Genomic DNA, 9,803 nt, shown 5'->3' on the forward strand with positions numbered 1-9,803 from the left:
TTGCACAACACCCCCCCCACAATATTTTTTTTTGTTTTTTTGAGACAGGGTCTCCCTGTAGCCCCAGCTGTCCTGGAACTCACTATGTAGACCAGGCTGGCCTTGAACTCACAGAGATCCGCCCACCTGCCTCTGCCTCCTGAGTGCTAGGATTAAAGGTGTGCGCCTCCAGTCCGGCTTACAATCCAAAATTTTTAAGGTGAACAGAAGAATATAAAGTTTAAGACCCCTGTTTGAATTGTGCAATTAATTGAGCCTCCTTCTTTTGAAAGTTCACTTAGAATCCTAGAAGGGAACAACGTATTTTATATATTCCCTCTGATTTTATCCATTGACTTTTAGATGTAAAAGGCTCCTGTTAATCTATCTGGTTTAATTTTGGTTTCTATAAATTAAAAGTAGTTGACAGGAACAAGTGACATATGAAAAGGTACCTTAGAAACTATTTAACTCTGTACAAAAATTCAACTTATTACTACTAAACACGATCTTTGGGTCATCAAGGCTACTGTTTTGTAGTACAATGTCCTACACTAAAAACTTTAGGCTCACAATCAGGATTGGACTTCCTACTCTGCCTATAAATCACTTCATATCATCCTTGCTAACTGGTTTAGGCATTTCCAAGGCTAGATCCAAATGACGTATTTTCAAATTTACTTGTTAAAAAAAAAAAAGTTAATCTCACAATTTCAAATCTACATAGGTTTAATTTCAGCTCTTCCCATACTTGTACCAGGAAGGTTAAATACTACTTCCTACCCATGACACCTTAGTTTAGATAGGTTAGGCAATACTTCCTATCAAATTCATGACAATGAGATAAATGACAAGTATTTTTTTTCCCTACAAACAACATAATTCAGAGAACTGAAGATAGCTAGAAAATAAAAAATTTACATTTCTTACACTTTCTTATATTACACAATACTAGAAATAAAAAAATTATCGGACTTTTCACATATTCAGTTATCAGGATTTAATTTATTCTTAGACTAGTTTTTTTGTGTGTCCTGGAATACTATCATATGTTCAAAACACTATGGATTAAAATAATTCATAACACAGAACAGAAAATAAAATGTGCCTGTACTATAAAACAGACAAACATGATACATGCAGGGTGGCAGTCTGTTCCTTTAAGTAAATCTTATCATGCAATCCATCCTTAAGGGAGTAGGGGAAAATTAGCTGAGGAGTAATACCTTTGGAAGGCCAAATAACTTACTAATGCTTGACCGAAAGTATAAAGTTAAATAAAACCTTTCCCAAAATTATATAAAGACACAGATCTGAAAATGGCACCTAAAGCAGTTTTTTCATTAGCACCTTATTGTGTGTGATGTTAGAAAAGTCTGGGGTTTAAACAAATGAAAACACCTAAGGGTTAACATTACAGGGTTAGACAAATGGAAAGCATTTCCCATGCAAGAATGAGCAGGATAGTCAAACCTGTACTGGTCCCTTCTACTGTGGAAAGCACAAAACAAAAAGTAGAGGGTACACTATCAGATGAAGCAAACATGTGAAAACCATTTTGATTTTAAGCAGCTCAGTTTAAGGCTCATTCTTAGTATTAGCATTAGTATATACTCTTTTACATTACTCTTCATTTTGTTGTGTATTCAATAAAGGTATAAAAGTTTTTTTCTCTTTTGGAATTTATCCCACCCATATTCTACTGGACATCCCTCAAGGAGAATTTAAGGGAAAGGAATAAATACTTTCTAGAATGAAAGATCCCCAGATGCCAACATATGGACCAGAACATATACCCAAGACTACAAATATCGAGCCTTTCAGCAAATCCCCTTACTACTATGACCAGAAAAATCTTTTGAAGGCAGGCCTTACCAGTGGGAGGCTGTCCATAAGAAGTTGCATATGCAGTCTGCCCATAGGTGGCAGTGGTCTGAGCCTGGGTATAGCTGACATCAGTAGGCTGTCCATAGGTTCCATAGCTTTGTTGCCCATATGCCTGCTCCAAAGAAAATGCATGTAGGAACTTCATAAATGAATATTTATTTCAGCAATAAAATGAACTGCCTTATTTATTAGTTCCTAAACTGGAGAATCAAAGTTGAAAATACTGCTTTCTAGTTCAAAACACACATACAAAGGGCATGAAAACAAGTCAAATGATTTCAAAATTATGCTTGATACAAATTCATCCACATTTTGGTAAATTTAGGAAAAAAAAAAGTTCCTGAGATAATTAAGCAAAATCTGAGAGATTAACAAAATACCCCAAGGGAATAGGCGAATAAGGGAACTACCAGCAGAATTTCTAGAAACAGGAAACAAGACCAAAAAAAAAGGAAATAAAGAGAAAGAGCCAGAACACTACTACAGGCTTTCTTATGGTTGTTTTTGAAAAAAATTTTATTTATTATTTTTATTTTATGTGTATGAGTGTATTGCCCGCATGCGAGTGCACCGGTGTCATAATGCCACAGAGGTCAGAAGAGGGCTTTGGATTCCCCTGGAACTGGAGTTAAGGACGGTTCATAGCCGCCATGTGGGTGCTGGGAATAGAACTCAGATCCTCTGCAAGAGCAGTCAGTGCTCTTAACTGCTGAGCCATCTCTCCAGCCCTGTTAGTACATCTTTGAACTTGAACAGTGCTTAAAACCAAACAAGGAATGAGTTGTTCTTTCAGCTATTAGTATGTTTATATTGTAGATTTATTTTTTTTTTTGGTCTTTTTGAGATGGGGTCTCCCTGTAGCCCCAGCTGTCCTGGAACTCACAATGTAAGCCAGGCTAGCCTCAAACTCAGAGATCCGCCTGCCTCTGCCTCCTGAGTGCTGGGATTAAAGGGCGTGTGCCACCACGCCCAGCTTAGTTTTTGTTTTTTAATATATTTTAAAAATATTTTATTGTATGTGTATGAGTGTATTGTATGTGAGTGCATCCGTGTTGTGCAATGCCGTGGAGACCAGAAGAGGGCTTCAGATTCTCCTGGAACTGGAGTTAAGGTCGGTTTGTGGCTGCTGGGAATCGAACCTGGGTCCTCTGTCAGTGCTCTTAACCACTGAGGCATCTCTCCAGCCCCTATATTGTAGATTTTAAAGATTGCTTATGCAGCTGGGTATGGTGGCACACACCTTTAGTTCCAGCACTCAGGAGGAGGGAGGCAGAGGCAGGTGGATCTCTGAGTTCATGGTCAGCCTGGTCTACATAGAGTTCCAGGCCAGCTGGGGCTACAGGGAGACCCTATCTCAAAAAGACCAAAATGAAAAGAAAAAAAAAATTGCTTATGCAAGACATGCCAGAAACATCACCTGCCTGTCTTAGAACATGTTTCCATGGAAGTTAGCAGTATCCACTTTTTAGCAGGGATCATTACAGAATTTGAGTATTCTTGAGCACACAGGAGACTAATTCCTAAAATCTGACGGCTTAGCCTTTTGGGGGGAGATGGGAGATGGTGGGTGGCTGGAGATTGAGTCCAGGATCTCACATGTTCTACCAATGGAGATACATTTCCAACCCCTGGCCTATACTTGCAGTGCTGGCAACACATTCTACTGCTGAGCTACAGCCCAAGACTTTAAAAAGATTGTATTTACTATTTATTTGATTGCGTCGATATATATGGGTCCAAGTAACATGATGTACATGTGAAGTTTAGAGGACAATTTTCAGGGGTTGGTTCTCGTCTACTATGTGGGCTCCAAGAATCGAAATCAGGATTCAAGCTTGATGGCAAGCACCTTCTCCCACCGAGAACCTCTGACCTAGGTTTTTAGTGGATTTCTTTCTTTTTGGGGTCTTTTTGAGACAGGGTCTCCCAGTAGCCCCAGCTAGCCTGGAACTCACTATGCACACCAGGCTGGCCTTGAACTCAGAGATCTGCCTGCCTCTGCCTCCCAAGTGCTGGGATTAAAGGCATGTGCCACCATGCCCAGCTGTTCTGACCTAGGTTTTTAAAACACAGATTTATGTCTTGGAAAGAGCTGAACAACAGTAGTTTGTAAGGCTGATTCCACTGACTGTGCAATCGTCTCATGTACAAGAGATCATAGAATGATCTTCCTTTGAAGAATTGCTGTGATGCTTAAATTTATGCCTGATAAAATATGTACAAAAACCAAGAATGGAGCAGGACACCTAATCAGCCTAGGAAGTTATAGAAAGCCAACCCCCAGCTTTAGTATGATTTAATAATAAGGACAGAATGGAGCCTTTTTGCACTCACTGTCAAAGATTTAAAATTCTTGAGTTTTTAGTGATTACACAATATTATTATTACTTGCATCTAATTTTTAAAAGCCTTGATAGCTAATGTTTTAATGGCCAACTAAAACATTTTTATCAAAGATGTAACTACATATCATTATCTTTGGGATTACCTGGGTAGTTTGTGCATATCCTTGAGTTGGCTGGGCGGTGTAAGCACTGTAGCTGTAAAAAGAATTAAATACAATAACTGAGTACAGAACATTCTGATTGCATTACTATATCCATTACAATTACAGGAGGCCTCATACTCTAAAAACATTAATCAAAGGACAAAATATTGTTTAGAAGACTGACTCACCCCTGCTGGGCTGCAGCTTGGCTGTAGGTACTATAATCTAGAAGAAACAAGAAGAAAAAAAAAATAGTTAGCATAGACAGATGAAGGGGAAAAGGAACTCAGGTAATAATTCTTTCAAAAAAATTTATGCATATGTGGGTTTTGTTTTTTAAAAAAATATTTTATTTATTTTTATTTTATGTGTATGCATGTATTGCCTGCATGTAGTGCACCTGTGTTTTGCAATGCCCATGGAGGACAGAAGAGGCTATTGGATCCTCTGGAACTGGAGTTATGGACAGTTGTTAGCTGTCATGTGGGTGCTGGGATTCGAACCTGGGTCGTCTGCACGAACAGCCAGTATTCTTAAACACTGAGCCATCTCTCCAGCCCCTTGTCTTTTTGAAACAGGGTCTCCCTATAGCCCCAGCTGGCCTGGAACTCACTATGTAGATCAGGCTGGCCTTGAACTCACAGAGATCCCCCTGCCTCTGTCTCCCAAGTGCTGGGACTACAGGCATGCACCACCATGCCCAGTGCGTTATGAGCGTTTTGATTGCATGTATGTATGTATGTATGTATGTATGTATGTATGTATGTATGTGCCTGGTACCCAGAGATAGCCAGATCCCCTGGAACTGAACTTGCAGATAATTGCGAGCCACCATGTGCTGTTGGTAACCAAACCAGGGTGCTCTGTTAAGAGCAAGTGTCTTAACCATTGAGCCTTTTTGAGACAGGGTCTCCCTGTAGCCCCAGCTGTCCTGGAACTCACTGTGTAGACCAGGATGGCCTTGAACTCACAGAGATCCGCCTGCCTCCCGAGTGCTGGGATTAAAGGCGTGTGCCACCACGCCCAGCTTACAAGAATTTAAAAAAAAATTCAAAGAGATCTACCTGCCTCGCCTCCCAGTGCTGTGAGTGCTGGGACTAAAGGGACCCAAGTGTGTACCACCACAGCCAGCTATGATCATTATCTTAATGCTAATAGAAAACCAATCAAGATCACAGAACAGAATCAATGTTACCTTCATATAAAAAGGAGGCATGTAATATTACAATCTTTAATGTCAGACTGATAGAATAAAGCTTCTTTAAAAAAGAGTGAGTTTTTCTAGGGGTGGGGAGCAGGAGTGTAAGGCAAGGTGTTACTATGCCACACAGGCTAGGCCTGGACTCAGCAATCCTCTGGCCTCTGTCTCCCAGGTGCTGGGATTATAGTAGAAGTGAGCCACTATACCTGGCTTCTATTACTCATCACTTTAGCAAGGCCAACCAGAATTCCTTAGAATAGACAATGAAACAAATGGCAGAAAACAGGATAATAGTACATTTAATAAGGGCCTGGTAACTGTTAGAGCTACCTACATAGTAATCCAAAAGTGAAATCCTAGTGAAGCAAAGTTAAGGCTGTGGGTATAGCTCGGTGATAGAAACACATGCCTGGGTTCACCTCCAGCTGTACATACATAAAAATGAAGCCAGGTTAGGCAAAATCCTGAAAACTAGCAAAAAGGTAAGAGCACTTAGTATGCCTGGGGGAGGGGTGTAGGGGGTGCTATTTTAGGTACCCTACTGCCATTCCCTAAAACTTAGTGATTTCACCTTAAAAAGCCAAAATATCTTCTCTAAATAAATTCCGTCTTTTTGAGACAGGGGTCTCCCTGCAGCCCCAGCTGGCCTGGAATTCACTATGTAGACCAGGCTGGCCTTGAACTCAAAAAGAACTGCCTGCCTCTGCTGGGATTAAAGGCATGCTACCCTTCCACCCCATGACTGGCTATAAATTCTCCAATCATTTTCCTTTTTGTATGAAATCTACAAACTTATCAAAGGGTATAAATCTGGTCTATGGATGTACCAAACAATGAAAACAAATAGAAAATAAAGTTTTCACAGCACTAGTGAGGAGTTCAAGTTACATGAACTTAGGGTTTTTAAGAGGCAGAGCAATTATTTTTTATAATTCTGTCCAATTACTTCTGTATAAGAATACATAGCTTGTTTGGTGTTTGAAGACAGTACTGGCATTAAGACTGAACAAAAGGGTCTTGTCTTTCCCAATCAGAAAGTAGTCCCTCATCCAAAACCAACAGTCTACATCACATTTCTTTATGGAGGGGTTCCTCCTCACTCCATGAATCCAAAGCCTGCTTCACATCCTTGGCAAGGGCAAAAGCACTTTCCTGAACTCATTTTACTTTCTCTTTGCACTTCACCTGAGTACTTTCCTACCTCTACACCCTTAACTCAGAACCTCGATTCATCACTATCACTACCCATACCAGAATCTCCATCCATATGATGTCTACAATGAAAAAAGTGAATCCCGAAGCATTTTCAATAGCACTACAGTTTTTTTTTTTTTTTAATGTAAGCTGGCTGGCCTGAAACTTGTATATAGACCAGGTTCTCCTCAAACTTGCTGCAGATCCCTATGCCTTTCCTTCTGCTGAGATTACAGGTGTGTGTCCATGTTGGACAAAAGAAAGTGAAGAACTAAATGTAAGCTGGGCATGGTCATGCATGCCTTTAATCCCAGCACTCAGTAGGCAAAGGTAGGTGGATCTCTGTGAGTTCAAGGACAGCCTGGTCTACATAGTGAGTTCCAGGTCAGCTGGGGCTACAGGGAGACCCTGTCTCAAAAAGACCAAAATAAAAGAACTAAATGTAAATCATTTCCTTCCGTATGGCATTCATAACATAAACCAACAAAAACATTTCAACCCACACTTGAAGTTTCTGTGTAAAAAATGATTTTTGAGCCACTGGTATTAAGTTCAATGTTTACAAGACTTCAACACAAGAGCAGTTATGTAAAACTGGCAAAGCTGATATGGAACAGTAAATGACCTCAGGTAAGTGTGAAACCAGAGGATTTGGTAGGCTAAGGAAAGCAATGAATTTTTTTCATGGCAACTCATGTTCATGTATCTAATACAGCAAAAAAAAAGGTCAGACTATTTAACAATTAAAAACATTTTTTTAATGCCCAATAATGCAGCTAAAGACTTTACAGCCTTAGGAAGTTAAGATGTAGGTTACGCCTCTAGAATGCTGGTTGTGTTGTCTACCTTGTTCTGAATGGTGGTTTGTACATAACTCTTCTTTAACTGGACAGATACTGTTAGCACTTCTGAGATATGGACAAGGGGGAAACCAATTAGTTTTACCCAAGGCAGGAGCTTACTTTTAGGGCAGATACGAAAGTTGAAGATTTAGGATACATAAAGCCAGCAAAATTAGGTAACTCTGGGACCAAAATGCTTTGCTGTAAGGGCAAAAGGCTCAATAAACTTTTAAAAGGTCTAGCCTAACCCCTACATTTTTGCAGGGAGGGAAACTAAGTTAGTTAGTGGCTCTCTTAGGGTCTCAAGGCAGGGCCTAGAACTGTGTGAATATGGTAGACCATGTAACTCGAATATGGTTAGTGGTGTTTATCAGCAAACAGGGTCTGAGCAAAGATACTAAAAAAGAAGCAACCTCTGCCAAGCAAAAATTGCAATGTACAAATTGTTTTCTCAGGCTTTAGCAGAGAAGGGTAGAAGGAGCACCAAAGAAACCATTTCCCACCAGGATGTCGGTCGTCTTGGGCTTACTATCTCAGTCTTCTAGGGACACTCCTGGTGGCCTGGCATGCAGAGCCAACATTTACCTGTTTACTGACTACGCAGATGGTAGTTCTTAAATCATGTTGTTGGATGCTGAAATCTTTCCAAGACACAACATAAGGACCCCATAGCTTTTCCTGTCTTCCCTATTTCTCCACTGAATCCCTAAGGCCAAGGTTCAGGCTCTTAATTCCTCCAGAGGCAAAGACTCGTCACTGCACCAGTTAACTGTGCACCAAAAATGCTAGTGAAGGATAACCTCGACTCGAGCTAACGACCTCGGCATCCATCACATTCTGGACTTTCTACTACAGGCTTTCAAAGTCGCTGTGGGTCTCTCCCCGGACTCAATGGGGTTCAAGAAATAAACCTGCTAGCTTAACGAGCAGGCCAAGGGAAACATGCGGCCCCTGGCTTTTTGTTCCTCCTGGATCAAAGATGCTAGAAATTTCTGTCTGGTAGCAGTCTGCTCTCCGGATCCAGGCTGGCCCTGTTACACAACCGAGCCCCCGCGCGCTTGCTGAGAAAAGGACCCTGGGAAGCCACTGGCTTTTTGGGTAAGGAAGGAGGTGGGGTTAACACACAACGACAAAATCGAAGCCGCCAACTGGGGGTGGGAGGCAGATTAGGGGGGCCCACTCGGGCTAAAGGCCAAGTAGGCCCTAGCTGGGCTTGAGCCTGAAGGCCGTGGGGAGAGGGCGGTTTGGTGGCGTCCGGGCCGGGAGGATAACGGGGCTCCCCCTCTCAAGCCAGCGCCCCTCAGCCGACAAATCCGCGAAGCCTTTTTGTTTATTTGCTGTTCATTTGGATTTCTCCACGACACACAGTTGCCTTCGGGGCAGAAACGGGCAAGGGAAGGGAGGTTAGAGGCGCAACGGGCCGCGGCTGCGCGAACCGCCTTCCGACCCTCCGCCCCGCGCGCTTTCGGGGTAATGGGCTCGAGGCCCAGTCGCGGGGGCCCCCTCAGGCCGTCGGCCCCGCCCACGTGGCGGGAGCCCGGGAGCCCTGGCACCGACAACCGCCACACAATGGAGGCCGAGGCAGGCCCCGCGCGCCCCCGTCACCGCGAGGCCCCCGCGCGGCGCGCCTGAAGGTTCCAGAACCAGCCCGCCTGGTGGGGGAGGGGAAGGGAACGCGGACCCCCGAACTCGTCGGGTGGCGGCGGGAACCTCCAACCCCTCTCGGTAGTTCTACTCAACCGTCCGTGCCTCCCTCAGGGACGAGCGGCCCCCCGTTTGTGCGTCCCAGCCGTCGCCAGCGCGACTGCAGTTCCACTCCACTTACCCGTGGACGCCATTTTCTCTCCTTCCTCCTCGTTCTCTCAACGTCCGTCTCCCTCTCGCGGTCCCCCTAGGCGCCGCACTGCGCAGGCGCGAAATCCGCAACCTCGGACGCTACCATCGGGCTAGGCCACGGGGGTGGGAAAGCAGGTATGATCCACGGCTCGCTCGCTCTTCGCTCCCGAAACCGCCGACCCAGTCCTTTCTAAAGAGCGCCGAACTCGACGCTCTGGCTAAAATAGTCCCCGAGGGCCAGAGCTTTGGTGAACGTGTGCCAGCATCAAGCCGGAGGGATTCTCTGCACGAGGCTCGGTTGCTCGGAATGGTTACGCCCGTTGGCTCTAGGGACCGTCTCTGAAGAGTCTGCCCTGGAGGGAAACGAAGGCTGGGG

The 9,803-nt window shown here is 43.6% G+C and overlaps 2 protein-coding genes across 10 annotated transcripts in view; one reads left to right on the forward strand and one right to left on the reverse strand.

Annotated features, from left to right (window-relative positions):
* Positions 1 to 9,543, reverse strand: part of Ewsr1 (EWS RNA binding protein 1) — a 30,737-nt gene extending 21,194 nt beyond the window's left edge. For 2 of the 8 annotated variants that reach the window (XM_029567303.1, XM_029567302.1), the window contains exons 1-5: positions 9,417 to 9,543; positions 4,543 to 4,579; positions 4,355 to 4,406; positions 1,855 to 1,981; positions 1,453 to 1,470 (exon numbers count right to left, since the gene is read on the reverse strand). In XM_029567303.1, the coding sequence (XP_029423163.1) occupies positions 1,453 to 1,470; positions 1,855 to 1,981; positions 4,355 to 4,406; positions 4,543 to 4,579; positions 9,417 to 9,429 (247 nt within the window). In that variant the 5' untranslated portion in view covers positions 9,430 to 9,543. The remainder of the gene's footprint in view (positions 1 to 1,452; positions 1,471 to 1,854; positions 1,982 to 4,354; positions 4,407 to 4,542; positions 4,580 to 9,416) is intronic. The other 6 variants (XM_008841110.2, XM_008841111.2, XM_008841113.2 and 3 more) reach the window with 6 other exon arrangements.
* The window catches only part of Rhbdd3 (rhomboid domain containing 3), a 6,357-nt gene continuing 5,986 nt past the window's right edge, over positions 9,433 to 9,803 (forward strand). The window contains exon 1 of one of the 2 annotated variants that reach the window (XM_008841107.3): positions 9,433 to 9,562. The gene's annotated coding sequence lies outside the window, so the exon portion shown is untranslated. The other variant, XM_029567310.1, reaches the window with a different exon arrangement.

The sequence above is a fragment of the Nannospalax galili genome, unplaced genomic scaffold (assembly GCF_000622305.1).
Source record: "Nannospalax galili isolate Female #2095 unplaced genomic scaffold, S.galili_v1.0 scaffold259, whole genome shotgun sequence".
Classification (NCBI taxonomy): Eukaryota; Metazoa; Chordata; class Mammalia; order Rodentia; family Spalacidae; genus Nannospalax; species Nannospalax galili.